At 42.6% G+C, this 18,748-nt stretch overlaps 2 protein-coding genes across 2 annotated transcripts; one reads left to right on the top strand and one right to left on the bottom strand.

Moving 5' to 3' along the window:
• The first annotated feature begins 288 nt into the window (after positions 1 to 288).
• On the top strand, positions 289 to 8,110 carry rasl12 (RAS-like, family 12). Its single transcript, XM_034130551.1, is given in 6 exon segments — positions 289 to 391; positions 4,866 to 4,931; positions 6,459 to 6,532; positions 6,792 to 6,971; positions 7,798 to 7,991; positions 7,993 to 8,110. Coding segments are annotated over 6 exon segments (735 nt in total).
• A 5,482-nt stretch (positions 8,111 to 13,592) lies between these two features.
• si:cabz01068815.1 lies at positions 13,593 to 18,161 on the bottom strand. Its single transcript, XM_034130555.1, has 6 exons — positions 17,915 to 18,161; positions 17,434 to 17,475; positions 16,961 to 17,350; positions 16,183 to 16,299; positions 14,369 to 14,459; positions 13,593 to 14,255 (listed from the first exon to the last, which is right to left on the bottom strand). The coding sequence occupies exons 2-6, from the start codon at positions 17,471 to 17,473 to the stop codon at positions 13,781 to 13,783; spliced, it is 1,113 nt and encodes a 370-aa protein (XP_033986446.1). The 5' UTR covers positions 17,474 to 17,475; positions 17,915 to 18,161; the 3' UTR covers positions 13,593 to 13,780.
• Positions 18,162 to 18,748: the final 587 nt, after the last annotated feature.

Below are 18,748 nucleotides of genomic sequence, written 5' to 3'. Positions count from 1 at the left end.
TGGATGGCTTTAATAGTGTACTCGGCCCCTTAGCCTCCTACAGCCGTCCCTCTGTCAGAAATCTTGGAGTAATCTTTGACAACTGTTTTAAATTCGACAAACAAATAAGCTCAGTTGTCAAGACAAGCTTCTTCCAGCTGCGGCTTCTGGGGAAGGTAAAGGCCTATCTTCCTAGTAAGGAATTTGAACAGCTAATCCACCTATTTATAACGTCTCGTTTAGACTATTGTAACTCCCTGTATATTGGTGTTGATAAGTGTTTGATCCGTCGCCTGCAGCTGGTCCAAAATGCGGCTGCACGCCTTCTTACTGGGAAGAGACGTTATGACCACATCACACCAGTTTTGGCAGACCTTCATTGGCTTCCTGTCAGTTACAGGATCCAGTTCAAGTACTTACTTGTTGTTTTTAAATCATTGCATGGACTGGCACCACATTACCTGTCTGAGTTGTTGCACCGCCATGCTCCAGCTAGAGCATTGCGATCAGCTCAGCAGAATATGTTGGTGGTTCCTCGGTGCAGGAAAAAGACCCGAGGTGACAGGGCTTTCAGTGTTGCAGCTCCCAGACTGTGGAACAGCCTCCCAGTACATATCCGGACTGCTGAGTCTATTGAACTTTTTAAATCTCAGCTAAAAACCCACCTCTTTGCACTGGCTTTTAATACTAGTTGAACATTACATTTTTACATTTGTATGTGTTTTTTTAAAAATATTTTTCTAGTTATTGTGCTTTTTATCATGTTTTTAATTATTGTTATATTATTGTACTCCCATTGTGTTATTTAATATTTATTGCCTGTACAGCACTTTGGTCAACTGAAGGTTGTTTTAAATGTGCTATATAAATAAATAAAGATTGAGATTGAGATTGAGGCGGCACTTTAACAGCCTTTTTGGCGAGGTGGGGGAACTCGGTCTCCCCCCGGGGAGGTGCACCCTGAAAACCGCTGCTTTAAAGTGGACCTATCATGAACAATATATCAAAAATATATTTGAACAATATATTGTAGGGCCATACCTATATAAAGTATATAAATATAGTTTTTTTTTCAAAATACCAAACAGATCCTGCATTTTAGCCATTCCTCATTTCGCTCCATTTGCTCTTTCCAGCCCTGTTTTTGCAGGGGGCTGATTCTGTGAGCTGCAGCTGACCACGCCCCCCTGCAGGAGAGGGGAGCGTGCTCTGATCAGCTGCTGGGCTGTCAGAAGAGGGGGAGAAAAAGAGATCTCCGTCCTTCGTGTTTTATTATATTATTATATAGAGTCATTATTCATTTGTTTTAAAGCTCAATAAATAACAAAGAAGACCTTTGACCGGCACTTTTCTAATTTTGTCCGGAAGATTTAAACTTTAACGGACATCTTGACTGAACTGAAACTCTGCCGCACGGTCCCCTCGTTCCTTGGAAGAGGCGGAGAGGTGGGTGTTTGTCATCTGCTGGTGGACTAACCGGAGATAATTACAGTGCTTGCCTCGATGGGGAGGGATTGCATTGAATTACAGCAGCAGGAGCAAACGCTTGCCTCGGGGAGGGAGAAAAAGAGCCACAGCGGAGAATAAACAGAAGGGCAACCATGGCAACCATGAGCGGGAAGTCTTCTTCGCTGCTTTTGTGGCAGACTACAGCGCCACTTACAGGCCTGGCATATGTACTACAGCGTCTCCAGCGCTTTCGAGCGGCAATGGCCGGCCGTGGCCCAATCCCACATTCCCCTGATAGATAGCCACCGTCCTGACGTCAGTGAAATGTTCAAATCTGGATCAGTTTTTATCAGATCCGTTGCAGCCCCCTTTTTAGAGATTTGGGTATGGAGGAAAATAGAGAGGGTTGTGTCTTCTGACACTTGGTGAGTTCCCTGGAACACCGGGGACACATATTCATGTACAAAAGACGTACAAAAGTGCATTTTGCATGATAGGTCCCCTTTAAGGTAAAAATGAACCATTGCCCTCTAGTGGACACATATGGAAATACATATGGGGATACACTGTTTCCAAATAGTTGTAGCCTATACACACATGTGCTTTACATTTACATTTAAAGGGGACCTATTATGCAAAATCCACTTGTTCATGTCTTTTATACATAAACATGTGTCCCCTCTGTGTAAAGAGATTCTGAACGTTTCAGGAAAAAAGATTTGCTCACTTTTTGTCCTGATCCATTTTGGCCACTTTATGATGTCATAACGATTTTTTGGCTTGTGTAAGCATTAGCCAATCACCAACCAAGCTGAATCTCCTCCTAGAGCACCATTGTGTTCTTTTTAACCAAATATCTCTCAGAGGGGCGTGGGGAGTGGCTCCTTATTTTCATCTGAAGTAACAGACGAGAATCAGCACTTTTGAAACAGGGCTGAAACAGAGGGGTTTATGGGATGCTACAATGCATGATCTGTTTGGTATTTCGAGCAAAACACTTCAGAGACATATTTTGTATATATCTGAGACCTATAATATATTGATGAAAAACAGTATAATAGGGGACCTTTAAAACACTGTTATGTCTATGACATGGTTCATGATATCGTGCAGATGGTGGAGCTCACAGGGAGGATACTGGACTGACAAAGGATCATCATGATGCTTCATATCTGCTGGATGCAGAAACCACTGATGTGCTTCCATTTTCTGTCACGATCATAAGGCCAACCTTTTGTAAATTCTGTGTGTAGTAACGTGGGCTCTGTTGTTTCACAGGAAAGAGAATTCCTCAAGTCGTCTGTCTTATCTCTGAAGTCCATCATCAGTAAACATCCATGACTCTGTTAGAAATGACAGGAGCTCCTTGTGACTGCAGAACCTGCCTGAGAATCTGTCACACACTAAGGTGAGGTTCTTTTTTAAACAGTACCAGCACAATCATTTAAAGAATTGGGCACCGCAGGACAGAATTTAAGTAGTTTATTCAAATTATTTAATTACCACACAAATAGAGTGGTGCACTGACGCGTCCTAAAACCCGGAAGTAAGCTGCGCATGGGTACCTTCTGGTTCCCTCGACAAAAAAGCAATGCAATTTCTCCATAGGATTTTGGAAAATATTCGAATCATAAATCAATCGATCATAAATCTATCGATTAGATTTATGATTCGAAAATTATAAAAGTAGGGTAGACATGTGGAGATTATCTGACTGAACAAAACGTGATCCGTCTCTTAAATGTGTGTCAACCACAGACCATATTTCGAGCTATTTTCCAAAATCCTATGGAGAAATTGCATTGCTTTTTTGTCGAGGGAACCGGAAGGAACCCATGTGCAGCTTACTTCCGGGTTTTAGGACGCGTCACTGCACCACTCTATAGGCAAAAACGTTATTTTATTTTTTTAAATGTAGTCATTTGATTCAGTTATTTTCAATAAAGTTGTGAAAGTTAATATCTGTTCAAAATATTACATGTCACTTTGTTGCCACAATTCTTTTGAGTAACCATTGGTCTTCTTTTTGCCTATTATTAACTTACCTGGCATCAAAATATGCGTCTCCAGAGATACATATGATTAGGCCGACATTGTCCCATTCAGAGGAGCCTACATTTGGAATATTTTCGGTTATGGGAAGTATTCAAACACCAACCCAAGAAATTACGTTATTACGTTATTTTGTATACAACCATTGGCTCCAAAAACAAGTTATATCAAAGTAATGAAAAAACATGGTTGTGCTTTATTCTATCTTGGGTAGGGGTATCTCAAACTTAAAGGAGTCTTAGTTCCTCTACTATTATATTTTTTTTTAACTTTTAACAATATTTAAAAACAAAAATCAGAATATGTAAAATGATCAAATAAAGCCAACATTTCAAAGTGTTTTCGTTTTATTTGTGATAAAATGTGTATTTCTTTAATGCAGAAACACAGAACAACATGGTACAAAACACATACATACCACGTGATAGAACATACCCCAAAACAGAAAAAAACATCATAAGACAAGAAATAAAATAAAAATACTACAAGAAATAAAATAAAAGCACCCGCCCCAGGAACCCCATGGGCTGGATCAAGTGCCAATAGGCACGAATAGCATCAAATACACACGCAAAAATTAAGTAGAGCAAAAGGACTCAACGCTGCAGCCGCTGTTAGCCCCACCCACATTATCCTCTTTTGCCCCATTGATACGGGCTGTTGACAGTTCCTATGGACAACGTCAAGACAAGTATCAATCAATCTGATACAGTTCAAAAGTAAACTCACGGAAAACCTTGGAAAAATATCTCCATTACAACCTCACAACATAAGTTACAAAAACATGGAACAACAAGTTCAAATCACACATCCAAATCAATATTTAAAACATGCACATATTGGAACTGGGAGAATACAATGAAGTTTATGAAAAATAATGACCACCTTGGAAAATATCCATGGGAATATTTCCTGGGCCCTTGAAAACTTGAAACAAAGACGATCACACAGAATAGTTTGTGATTTGTTTAAAGAGTAGTTCAGATAATCAGTTGTCTTGGGAATGTTACAGATTTGCCAACTTCTAATAAATTCCTGATTTATGTATTTGATGTAGTCTGTAGTTATGTCAACAATATTATGCTAGCTCGGCTCAGTGTCTAAACATAACCATGTTCCCATGAGAATATGGTCAAAGTCTTAGAATTGGAATCTCTTGGAATAAGACTGATTCCATCCTCGTTCAGCACGGTGAGTTGTCCAGTGCTTGAGTAATTCCCAGGCCAGGTTTTACGAGCGTGGTTGGAGCCTTTTTCCTAAAACTGAGAGGAAGTACACAAGTTATTTTCTCTTCTGGGAGCAGAGGAGTCCCACAGTGGCCACAGCAGAATCTGGATCCAGTCCACTTGGATCTGTAGAGCCCTTTTTCTTTTTCTGACTCCAAGAAACAACAGCACTGACGGTGAAATTACTCACAAAGCGCTTCATCAGTGAATATGACCCCTATCTAGGTGAGAGGTCTCTGCTTGCATTTGAATACAAATAATACATATAAAATAATAAGTGGAAGAAAGTCGCTACATTAGCTGGACGAGTTTAACTTAAAGGAGGAGTCAGAGATTCTGGAGAGAGATTGTAGATATTTGAAGCAACACACAAACAAATCCTCCAGATATAGCGTCTCTGCACATCCCTGCCTCTGCCTCTGGGGAGCGCTGTGGCTCCATTTAGAGAACCAAGTCTGTGTATGACCACCAGATCTAATTTCAGTGTACACTGACTCCAGTAGCAGTGCAGGGCCTATTATATTGCTTGATTTAGTGGGATTAGCTTTACCTTAAAGGTGGGGTAGGTAATTCACTTCAGAAACACTTTTTGTTATATTCCATGGAATGCTCTTCACATCCCGATAGCAATGAATACATGAAATGCTTTGACAATAAATACATGAAAACATTTCATCTGTGGAAGCCATGGCGCTGTAAAAAGCACGACCTACCTGCCTGTCAGCCTTCCATCTTGTGCACAAACTTATCTCGTGCCCTCATTGGTCATGTGCGCGTTCGTGTGTGTTGGAGGAGGGGCTCTGTAACGGCCCGTCCACACGGCGGTGTGCGTTGAAGCTTCAACGCTTCTGACCATTCACTTTGAATGGGGTAACGTCACGCTTTGCCGAACTGCATTGTGGTTCCGTCGCTTCGCTTTGCTCACGTTGCTCGCTTCAAAAGTTGAGCAATGTTCAACTTTTGAAGCTTCGACGGAAGCGTCAGCCAATCAAATCATATGCCAGTACAAGCTCTAGCCAATCAAACCGCGTGCTTGTGTGTCCGGGGCGGGAGATTCATGTGATTGGTTGTTGGTCGAGTTTCAGACAAGCCCACCGGCAAGCTTCAACGCACTCCGCCGTGTGGACGCTGCGTAAGGAAGTCTGAAGGAAGGGGCAGATTTGTTTCGGCAGCGTACTTTCAAATTCTAGCGCACTCGAGCTTGTTTCTCCATTCTTACCTACCCTACCTTTAACATGTCCTCCAGACAAATGATACATATAAAATGCTTGGAATAATTTGTGTGTTTCATTATTAATTAATTAATTACATTGTTTGAAGTGGCAAACCAAAAAGGCCACTTGAGATCATATGAAGGCATTAGGCGTAGTATTTAAGCGTTTGAATGTTGAATATCTAATCCATTCTCACTGCGCAGTGCAGGGTTGTATGGAAGCACTTTTTGGTTTTGATGCATCGTGGCACGCTCAATGCTTTGATCCTTCTCAAGTCTTCTAGCCAATCCAATTCCTTCAGCTGGGACAGTAGTTTTGGGGAATGAGATCCCTGCAGCGCCACCTAGGGGAGTTTTGCAGAATCAACCTGCCAGGTAAAGGTAAAGGGTCATAGTAAATCCAATGGGGTTGTAAACTGAGACGAAATATCTCCAACTCACTGAGAAGTCTATTCTCAGTGATTGTTACCTGCAGGCTTTCAGAACTGGAAGCATATACGTTTTTTGTAAGTAAAGGATTTTCACTGGCTGCCGTTTAGAGGACATCTATTCATCAGTAGAGACAGTGGACCAGCAGTCAGTCACAGTGAGAGTGATGGACACCCGCGACCAGGTAGGAACTCATATTCACTCAAGGTTATGTACCAACATATCATTTTTTTGTTTTCACAAAAAAACGGAAACAAAAACCTTTCGAACTATGTTGAAAAAACATAAATCAAATATAAATTGTCATCCAAAAGAAACACCTTAATAATAAAATGCATGTCCCTCCCTTACTCAAAGCCTTGCGGCAAAATGTTATTACATCTATATATACATGTACGTGTGTGTGTGTGTGTGTGTGTGTGTGTGTGTGTGTGTGTGTGTAGGAGGGTCCAGTGAACAGTGAGCGTTATCTGTCATGGGCCAGTGCCTTCCTGGTGGTCTACAGTGTGGACAGCATGCAGAGCTTTGCAGGCTGCCAGCCCTACCTGCAGACCCTCGCCCTGCACAACAAAACCCCCATCATCCTGCTGGGGAACAAGCTGGACATGGACAGATACAGGCAGGTATCTGTGTGTGTGTGTGTGTGTGTGTGTCCAGTAAATTGGTGTATCATTTTAACTAGAGAGCCCTCAGAGCGTTTAGACCTCCCCATGTGTCTGCAGTGTGAGAGAGAGGAAGCAGGAAGTTGAGCATCTTTACTTGAGTTGAAATGATAAATTCAGCATGAAGTATACTGAATGTTCTCAAGGCAATGAACTCATTTAAACTTAACCTTGTGCTACCCTCAGCACAGAGTAGTGCAGACTAGTGATTACATGTTTTTGTAGTCCGACCCTGAAGTTAGGATCTACAAAAAGGGATTATTTTCATTGGATTTCAGAATTTTGTAAAAAGAAATTTATGATACTAGAATAATCTCCACATATTAAAACCACTTTTATGAACGTTAAAGCATAAATGCAATCTCCTGAAGTAAAAAGCTAACAGTAGGCTTCAAACAAACTGAGTTCAAGTCACCACTGCTAGGCTAATGACGGCTAAGTGGTATTTAACCACTTGAGTTCTAAGTGGATAAATCCCTGTAAGAAAATCTTTGTATCAAATATCTTTACCAGGACATCCAGTACGTTTTAAAACGATTTTTTTGCCTTTTTCTGACACCATAGACCGCAGTGCAGGAAATAATTTAGATACATAGCCGTTACCCACATGTCTTCAACTGAAAATAATACATGAAAAACTACATGACCTATATCAAATTCACAAAATCATTGTATTATCTATACATATTATATATGTATATAATAATGGGATACTAGTGTAAAGCTAATTGTTTGAGCACATCTCTTAGTATAACATGGTAAAGGTTTCCCCCCCTCTCTCAGGCAGGTGAGTCGCAGTGAGGGTGAGGGGCTCGCCTCTCTTTTCCACGCCACGTTCTTCGAGCTCTCGGCCTGTCAGGACTTCCTCTCTGTGCAGCACGTCTTCTACGAGGCAGTGAGGAGGGTGAGGCGCAGCCCCCTGGGGCCAGCCGTCTACCTGAGCGAGGACAAAGCGCTGCTGGGGGTCCCCTCCTTCCCCCCCCCCCTGCTGCCGGGAGCTGCCAGCCACCGCCCGGCTGCTCACTGTGAAGAGCTCCAGAGCTCAGAGCAGACGCAGAGCCGCCACGCTCACCCTGCTCAAAGGCTTTAAGATCTTCTGACCCCCCCACAATGTTCTCCAGGGGGTTGACATCACAATAAGATGAACAGCTGATATATGAATAGCCGTAAAGTTTTAGTGAGGGTCTCTGATGCTCAACACTCTCTTGGATGGTTACAACCAAAAAAATATCAAGATATTTTTTTAAATATTGAAGTTAAAAGCATCAATCTGGTGCACTTTGAGAGCAAAATGAAGAGATCAACACCCATATGAAACAGAACTGTAAACAGATTTTTCAAGCGGGCGGCAGGAGCGGGGCTGTGAGCATCAGCTTGTAGATGGTATTTTAAACTCGATGCGCTCTGAAACTACGGGGAAACATGGCTGTAAGGGGCGGTTCTGGAGCAGGGACCATGGCTGCTGGGCACGGAACCGGAACACGGAACCATGGCTGTGTGGGATGGTACTGGAGCACGGTACCCTGGCTGTGTGGACAGGTACTGGAGCACGGAGCCATGACTGTGTGGACCGGTACTGGAGCACGAGCTGGCCTCCTGACCTTGCGTTTTTTAGAGGTCTTTTGGAGGCTCCGTGGACCTCCAAACGCCAGGCGGGATCCCAAGAAAGGGTCAGAGAATGGAGACTTGCACTCAGGGCTACGAGAAAATTCAGCCTGAGCAATTCAGGCAACGAGCTCCTCAACCATGGCACGTTGTCCACCTCCATTTGTGCCTTTTTGAGGACAGCCTCTTTGTCCCTTTTAGCCGAGGTTCTACTCCACTCAGCATAATAACACTGAAGAGTGTACTCTAGGGAGATCAAATCCAAGTCAAAATAAAACTCTACTGGGTCCATAGTTGGTCGGTTCATTCTGATACGATGCGTGGAAAAGGTAGGACCCAAATGCAAAGGATAAGCGGGTTTTAAGGGATAACAAAAAGCGAGCTTTATTTCACAAAAAGCCGATGACAAAAGAAAACAAGAAACAAACTTAACATTACCAACTCAGGGGAGCACGAGTAAAGAATCCAGGATCAAAAACTTCAGGGACAAACATGGAGCGTGACGTGAAGGGAAAGACAAACAATGAACCGACAGGGGAACACAGGGAAAGACAAGACTAAATACAGAGAGGGGTAATCACGGGACAAGAAACAGCTGGGTGAGGGAGGCAGAAACACAAGGGCAACAGGTGAACACAATGAGACAATCAGACACACCAGGGAAACTAACGACAGGAAGGCAAACACAGGAAGAAGGACCAGACAAGACACAAGGAGGAAAACATTTCAAAATAAAAGGTAGAAAATGAAAACAACAATCCAAAACTTAACACACAAAACTCCAATCCTGACAATAAATGTGAATACAGTAAACCAGAGCTTGAGTTTTTTGGCTATATTTTCTCTGCAAAAGGCATATCTGCAGATCCTAAAAAGATCACTGCCATCAAGAACCTTCCTCCACCCCAAAACGCATCAGAGGTTCGCAGTCTGCTCGGGATGATAACATACTGCTCACGTTTCATTCATGACTATGCCACGATCTCTGAACCTTTACGTCAACTAACAAAAAAAGACCCTACTTGGTCATGGGGACCACAACAACAGTCAGCAATGGAGAGGCTAAAATCAGAGCTGATGGAAAACACTACAATGGCTTACTTTGACCCAAGGAAGAAATCCAAACTACTGGTTGATGCCAGCCCTGTTGGTCTAGGTGCCATACTCAGCCAGCACAGCCCTGACAAAGAGGGTAATGACCACATTGTTGCATATGCCAGCCGAGCACTCACACCATTGGAACAGCGCTATTCTCAAACAGAGAGAGAAGCTCTGGCAATCCTCTGGGCATGTGAACACTTCCACCTATACCTCTATGGGTCACACTTCACTGTCATCACAGATCACAAACCGCTTGAATTGATCTTCAACAACCCAAAAGCCACACCCCCAGCTCGGTTAGAACGCTGGCGGCTAAGACTACAACCATACAGCTACATTATCAAGTACAAAGCTGGAAAAGATAACCCTGCCGATTACATGTCCAGACATCCTATTGAGGGAAACATACCAAGCAGATCGTCTCGCATGGCTGAGGAATATGTCAACTTTGTCATTGACAATGTTGTTCCAAAGGCAATGACACTTGAAGAAGTTCAAACAGAAACAAAGAATGATCCTACATTATGTAAAGTGATGCATTATTTGAGTGCAGGACACTGGAGACATGCACCACAGGACTCAGACTACACTGATTATCCAATGCTGAAAGCACTCTACCGCCTAAGAAACAAACTGACAGTCAACGCTGGAGAGAATGTCATTCTCAGAGGAACACGACTTGTGCTACCTACCTCTCTCCAACATAAGGCAATAAGCCTAGCCCATGACGGTCATCTTGGCATTGTTAAGACCAAACAACTGGTAAGAGAAAAGGTATGGTTTCCAGGCATAGATGAAATGGTGGAAAAGATGATAAAACACTGCATACCATGTCAAGCAGCAACCTCCCAGAATCACATGGAACCACTTAATATGTCTGAACTTCCCAAAGGTCCATGGCAAAATGTTTCTATTGACTTTACAGGACCTTTCCCATCAGGTGATTACCTGCTTGTAGTATTCCAGGTTCCCCAAAGTTGAGATACTAAAGTCCACAGCAGCCACTACAGTGATTCCCATACTGGACAGAATCTTCTCATCCTATGGTATCCCACATGTGGTGAAAACAGATAATAGACCTCCATTCAATGGACAGCCATTCAAAGATTTCAGCCACTATCTCGGATTCAAACACAGAAAGATAACACCGTATTGGCCGAGAGCTAATGCAGAAGCTGAACGCTTCATGAAAACATTGAAGAAAACAATAACAGCCACACACACTGAAGAAAAACCATGGAAACAGAACCTCTACAGTTTTCTTAGAAATTACCGTGGATCCCCACACGGTACTACACAGCTGACTCCAGCCGAGTTAATGTTTGGGAGAAAACTCAACACCACTCTTCATGTGACTCAACATCACACACCTGACACCAAACTCCAAGATATTGATCAGCGTGCCAAGCAGCGCATGAAAGAGCATGCCGACCGCAAAAACAGAGCTCGACCTTCTATCCTCAAACCAGGTGACATTGTGCTATGCCGTCAGAATATCAAAGGCAAGCTCATGACTCCTTATGGAAGCAAACCTTACACCATCGTGAAGATCAGAGGATCAATGGTGACAGCAGCTCGCCCAGGACATGAGATAACACGAAACTCCTCACACTTCAAACTGCTCCCACCTTCAGCTCCTATTGGATCTGACTCAGGAATGACTGACGAAGAGGATGATCTGGATCTACAACTTCCTGACCCACCAGATGAGGAAACTCATCAGCTCCAAAACGAGAATATCAACCCCGAAGGTCCTGTTCCAACCAGATATTCAATCAGAACAAACAGGAGACCACCACAACGTCTCATTGCTGAAATATGACTTAAAGAAGTCAAGAGACTGCAGATAGTTGAACAATTACAAAAAGGACATTTTTGCTAGTGACAAAGAAGACTCAGTAATTTAAGTTAAAACACTGAGACATTCATTTCTTTATTTGATTACTAAGAATAAGAGACCTTTCTTACTGAAATTCTTATTTACATTTCGTTAATATCAAAAGTCAATGTTCATCTGAAATAAGGGAGGGATGTAATGTTACATACTCTTTGGTCCGGAGTTGTGAATACCCGGAATATTATATGAGTGACACCAGTTATGATGTAGTACAGAGCGGGAATAAAGCACAGTTAACGATACTCGATGTCTCCTGAGTTGTCGACAATAATAAATAAATACATCAGACAAAAGAGAGGTTTTTTTGCATTCTGAGTTTTATTTTTCAGTGGATTAAAGGTAGGGTAGGTAATTCACTTCAGAAACACTTTTTGTTATATTCCATGGAATGCTCTTAACATCCTGATAGCAATGAATAAATTAAATGCTTTGACAATAAATATATACAAATATTTCATCTGTGGAAGCCGTGGCGCTGTAGAAAGCTAGTCCAATTATCTGCCTCGGCCCGCGGCAGATAACTGGATGGCCTACCTGCCTGTCAGCCTTCCATCTGTGCACAAACTTATCTCGTGTCCTCATTGGTCATGTGTGCGTTTGTGTGTGTTGGAGGAGGGGCTCTGTAAGGAAGTCTGAAGGAAGAGGCAGATTTTCTTCGGTTGTGTACTTTCAAATTCTAGCGCACTCGAGCTGGTTTCTCCATTCTTACCTACCCTACCTTTAAGTGAAAACATAAATGTTCTGTGCTGATGATCCCTTTACTGTTCAAATGTTGTTTTCAGTGCAACATTTGTTTTTATTGAGAATTGTACAATCACTGACACTGTTTAAGCTCTATACCAACACATACCACACATACCAACACATACCAACAGATTTTTAACATAAAAATATATTAAAATCTGTAGAAACAGTATCATTCAGTTACATTATATCTGTGGAGAGTGGGAGGAACGTTTAGGCTTGTTAAAGCCGCCATAGGAAGCAACATGCTCCAAAGATCTGCTGTCTTCACAGCAGCATTGAATCAAGTCATCTGTCGCCATGGAGCCAATCAACACACAGCATTCAGGAAAAGGGATCAGCTTATCGTCTATCTATTACATCAGAGATAAGAAGCTACACATTCAATGAGTCATCAGAAACACAGCACTTTAACCCACTCATTTATTGATCTATGAATGTGACACAATTCAATGTTGTATAGTCCTCTACACTGTTATAACCTAAACAGGGATTGTACTCATTTTCATCCACGTCAGTCGTTTTTACCTGGGGAGGGCCGCATAGAGAGACCCCAATTAAACCAGCTGTGAAAAAGGAGATATGAGCAGTGTTGCAGCTGTTCGTTAAATTCAGGAAGTTAGCTTAGCTTAGCATAGAGACTGAAAGCCCAATGAAGACTAGTATCTGAATAGTTGAATCTGTATTCAAACAGAAGTGAAACACTTTGTGGTTGTATGTGGACGGAAGTTGTGAGTGGGCCGACAGTGAGCAGGGTTTTCTCCTCACCCCTGCCTCCATTTTGGCTCTAGTGATGATGGAGGCCCCGGCCCACCGCTCGGCCCACTGGAGGAAGGGAAACATTCTCCAGTAGCGTGGGTATGCTGGAGAATACAGCAGACAGAGCTCGGAGCGATATTGAGCGGGGGAGCGGCCGCGTGTGAGGGGGGGGGGGGCTATCTTCAGACAGTGTGACATCACTGTCTGCATGTGGGTTTAAAATGTATATTTGTCTACCGATTCAACAAAAGCATTCATAAGTCTAATTTTGAAGAGCCTGACAGGTCTTGATGTTAAACTACGCTAATCCTCTTCAGTTTCTAACCCACTTTATGTTTGGATGCACACTAACCACTTAGCATAGCTACGATAATGCCTGTGGGCTCTATCATTCTTCACATTCACCACACAGACATCAGAGTGATATCAGAATATCAACACAATAGTTAGCAACAAAGAAAATGCGTGTTGAGACGTTTGCTGCTTTATGAGTTTTATTAGATGGAAACATATAATATATGATGTATAGAAAATGATACATAAAATATTATATTATCTTAGTATTGCTTTAACTTCAGAGTATTAGAGGTCTGTTAAAGTTAGCATGATGAAAGCTGTCTTTATTAACTCTCCTGAGCAGCATGGTAATCTGTCTCACACTGTCTCACACCTGCTTTTGGATCGTCATCACTGCCTCAGCAGCTGACACTTCTTGTTTCTCCTCCTGATCCACTTCTTGTTTCTCCTCCTGATCCACTTCTTGTTTCTCCTCCTGATCCTCTTCCTGTTTCTCCTCCTGATCCACTTCCTGTTTCTCCTCCTGATCCACTTCCTGTTTCTCCTCCTGATCCACTTCCTGTTTCTCCTCCTGATCCACTTCCTGTTTCTCCTCCTGATCCACTTCCTGTTTCTCCTCCTGATCCACTTCCTGTTTCTCCTGCTCTGCTACAGGATCAGAGTACAAGGAGGAGATGTTCCCGTCTTTCCATGTGACCATGATGTGCCCTGCTTTGAGCTCGCTCACCTCCCCGTTGGGTGGGGGGGGCTGGTCCTCTCTGAGGGGGACGATGGTCTCCAGCTCCTCGCTCCTCTGAGTCCCAGCAGCTGCTGCCTTGTACTTCGCAATCTTCCTACGGCTCCTGAGGGGAAAAGAACAGGAGACTGACGATGAACAGCCTTTAAAACCATCAAAACTATTCATTTCCCTACATGCATTGCATTGGCAGTGTCATAGTGTAACTGCAGGTCCTACTTGTTGGCCATGGCCCCCATTCCCAGCAGCAGAAACCCAACAAGAAGGCAGACGAAGGCCAGTCCCAGCAGCACAAACGTCCATATGGTTGCTGCAACAGGAAGCAGACGACACTGATATAACACACAGCTCAACACGTTCTCCCTCCCTACTCGTGATCTGTTGACGTTTTTCAGCGACCGCGGCCCGTTCTCTGCTGATCATGTGATGCGAGACCGCATTAAATGTAATACATTATGCTCTCTATATGTTGTCTTTATTTTTGCTTTATATGTTGTCTTAGGGTTTGACTATAGGGAGGCAAAATGAATTTTGTGAAGATGCTTTGTTTTTTTGTCCTTGTTTATTTGTAAATGAAGTGTTTTTAGCTCAGAGCGCATCAAACGTGTGACGTCATTAGATGCAATGAATTTAAAGCCCATTGCAATTTTTTACTTGGTAAGTAGCAAGGTGAATTAATTAGAAAGGTAACAGAGACGACGAAAAACCTTAAGTGTACACCACAAATGCTAGTAAGTCCGGCCAGGAAGTCATTGTAAGCACATCTAGAAGTGCAGGCATAGAGTTTTGTGCATTTGTGAATCCTTTTAAGACATTAAAGCTCATGAAATGATTTAAATGTAGTGCTTTGCACACAGTGATCACAACCAGAAGCTGTGGTGCAGTTTGTTACAGAGGTGCACTTTTATACATATATCCTGTGGGTGGTCTTTTTCTCACACTAGTTTTTTAAAGTATCTACACGGCTAATACATTCTCTGTTTAAAGAGATGAAGTCTGATGACAGAATGCCTACAGGAGCACTTTTTTAAAGCATCATGCTTCTAGTGATCTGTTTTATTGTGTTGCACTGTTGGAGGAGCCTGTGACCTAAGAATTTCATTGTCATAACTACACTGTAGCTATGTACAAATGACAATAAAAGCCTTGAATCTTGAACCTTGAACCTTGAAGGACAAGCACCATGTTCCTTTTGTCTGAACACTTTTTTGAGATGCAAGCGTTTAAGATTGTCTCTGATGTGCTGGGTGTGAGATAATGGTCCCTCCATGCTTTGGCTGTGCCCAATAGCAAATAAGGCTATTATTTGAAATAAGACTCAACTGAAACTGTTCCTTTAAGATGTTTCCTAAATGTTGGGTTTTCCAACAATTGTTCAGTTTTACTACACTGTTGCTCTGCTGAACATAAGAGATCTACCTGACCAGTAATCAGGACTCAGTCAAAGAGTTCACTTTTTCCAGCGATGCCTAAGGTGTTAAAAAGTGCCGTACATTTGAACAGAAGGAGAACTTCTCCAGGCTGGTCTAGTTTGGGTTTTTTGTGTTCAGATTTATCAAGACTGTGGAGACTTCAGTTCAGGCCTCCAGCCACTATTAAGGAAGCATGTAACCAGTACGATTTTTTTAACATCATGTGTATCTGTTTGTACGGCGACTGAAGCACATATATTCATACATGACTTATTTTCCCCTGTAGGAGGCCTCTGATCAGGACATTTGATCAATTTTGTCTGATTACATCTCCATGGGAGTGATTTATGTATTAAAAATGCAACACCTCTACCTCTGCTAGTAAAGAAGGAATGCTAGCCATTAGAGATAACCATGAGCCAACCCAGTCTCTTGTCTAAGCCCTTCTCTTTACTCTAATTCACCTCTGGTGGAGCGGTTTGTGTGTCACTATGAACCTAGAGGCTGAGTTGTCTGGAACTTCAGATCCCCATGGCAAATTGGCCTTATCCTTTCTGTGATGAGAGGGATTTCTGACAACATTTCTATAAGATGAAGCATTTGAGGAGCAGCAGTACTTACGGTCCTCTGTGCGATAGAACCAGCGCAGGTATGCTCTCTGTTCCTCCGTCATGTCGCTGCTCTGCTCCGCTGACGCTAACTCAAACTCTTCTGGATGTTTAGAAGCCCTCTTGGATCCTGCAGAGACACATATCGTATGACACATATAATACAAACCCATAATCAAACTTAAATGATAATAATGTTAAATAATGTCTCCAAAACAAGTCAATGCACTACATATGTGTTGTAAAAGCTCACACAGTATTATGTTTTACCAGTTGTCCAAATTCAATCTTATACCACATTTATTTTTCAGCAATTCTAATCTTAAATTACCATTTTCTTTTCCTATAACTAATTTACCAGATATTTGTTTTAACTAATACATGGCAGGTACATTAGTTCAGGTGCTATTGGCCACTTTTAAAGCTGCAACACCTAATTGTAGCCACATGGGGGCAGCAGCACAAGCTGTAAACACAACATTATCACAATATGAAGCACATGCAGCACATAACAGCTCACAACTTGACATGTTCACTTCCCCTACTGCTGAGCTCAGTTTCCAGCAGCAGGAAGGTGTTTCAGTGAGCACGCTGTGAAAAGGCTCTGCTCTGCAGCACCAGACAGACTCAGAGAGAGACTAGCTGCTGGACCTTGTGGAACATTTAGCAGCTAAAGCAGTAGGTAGAGACCAAAAGCAGAGCTAAAAGAGAGAGCATGATGGATATTGATGTACAAATGACTCCTGGATGTGGATATCAGCACAGGCCTGCTTTAATCCTCGCTGACTCACTGAGTCTTTCGTGGCAGATGTCCCCCTCATCCAGAGATTTCCACTTTGAGTGTTTGCTGTCATGTGCGAGAGTCAGACGCCCGCCATCCACTGACAGCAGCATGGAGGAGTTCCTGCTGATCAACCTGCCCCTGTCACAGTCCCACATTAACCCCCTCACATCCACCCCCGGCCCCCAGCAGGGCCCCGTGTGGACGGGCTCCCTCTGCAGGGCCGACAGACACCTGGATGATGGGACACACATCAGCAGGCCCTGGTCCACCCAGGCCCACTGCTGAGACTCTGAGTCCAGGCTGCAGCTCTTTAGCAGGACCTCCCCTGTGGCGGGGGTCTCCTCCAGACACAGGCTGCGCTGCATGTTGTGGACCATGAAGCCCCTCGCCCCTGCAGCTGTGTGACAATCACATGGTTAGATTCTTTGTTGTAAATATAACCATTTCATTGAAATGTGTCTGAATGTGGTATGAACTTACCTAACAGGGGAAGAAACAATACGATCCAGGCCTCAAACATATCTACAGAGGAGTAAGCTTTGTTATGAGTTATCACACAAGATTGACTTTCACTTTACTATCAGATCAGAGAGGTATTCAATGAAGTGAAAAACAGGTATGAACCTGAGCATGATGTGTTCTCTATAACTGTTTGTTTTGTTAAACGTACAGTACATGACTCTATATTTAATAAAATACACCACTAACTAGCATTATTAACTAGCAGAGCGCACACCATGGGGAGAGAGTGAAGCAATTGTCAGTAAATCACATGACCCCACACAGGTAGCACAAGTTTTACACGCTGTGACTAAAAGACCCTTACCCTCCCCGAAAATCTCCTGATTATACAAAAAAAGTACAAAAACATGAGTCAGAATGCCAAAGTTAATACTATTCAACTGTCTTATGTTGAACCGTACATACAGTAATAGAGTGGGTTATTAGTGTGTGTACTCACTTCTAGGATGTTCTGTCTGGCTGAGATGTGGAGGGAATACCAGAGTGTTTAGAAAACAGAACGATGAAGGACGACAGACTTTCCAAAGTTCACGGGGAGGGGCCTGCAACCCTGCACGTGACAAACTGCCTTTAAAAGCATATAGACTGTTCTTATTTATTGAGGAGAGTGGTGAAATGAAGCAAGGCTGTAAAATGATCTCAGTTAGAAAACTCAGCCATGTCTGTCCTCTGGGAGAGGATCAGCCTTTTTATGTATCTGTTCCATCTGCACGTTACAATAAAGAGAGCTGAGGAACTGTGCAGCCTTTAAAACAAAGTTCAGACTTTTCATTTCAGGTCTTTGACCTTGAGGCCTGGTTACTGTTTAGACAGTTACCTCTCTTCTGTTTGTGGGTGCCGACTTGTTGAAGGGTTTAACTTTTATAGCAGAGGTGCGGAGAGGTAAATGACCTCCGTGTCACTGATGTTTGTGTCTGTTCAGATAAGAGAACCAAATGCAGTTCAGCATCCAAACAGAAGCACAGAGTTCAGAATCACAGTAAATACTATTTAATGAATATAGAAGACATAGTAAGGGGAATATAAACAGCACAGTGTGTAATGAAGAGTCTAAGACACAGCATGAACAGTGTGACACTCAGCAGTCACAGTAGGCAGTGCAGATATTAGTAAATCAGTGTTACGTAATATACAGTGCAGGCGTAAGAAATGCTAACAGTAAGAAATTATGAAGAATCTTTATTATAGATCTGATGTGTACAGACAGAACTTCATTCACAATCCATTTTACAATAAATCATAAACACATCTTTAACATTGAACAGCTTCTAAA

This window comes from Trematomus bernacchii, unplaced genomic scaffold (assembly GCF_902827165.1).
Source record: "Trematomus bernacchii unplaced genomic scaffold, fTreBer1.1, whole genome shotgun sequence".
NCBI classification, from domain to species: Eukaryota; Metazoa; Chordata; class Actinopteri; order Perciformes; family Nototheniidae; genus Trematomus; species Trematomus bernacchii.
This window is presented reverse-complemented; position numbering and strand designations above follow the sequence as displayed.

Coding starts and splice junctions, on each gene's coding strand:
- si:cabz01068815.1 (XM_034130555.1), bottom strand. CDS start 17,473: ATGTTTGAGGCCTGGATCGTATTGTTTCTTCCCCTGTTAG. Junction 16,300..16,960: donor CATCTGCCACGAAAGACTCA/GTGAGTCAGCGA, acceptor GTGTCTCTGCAG/GATCCAAGAGGGCTTCTAAA. Junction 14,460..16,182: donor GTTCTATCGCACAGAGGACC/GTAAGTACTGCT, acceptor TTCCTGTTGCAG/CAACCATATGGACGTTTGTG.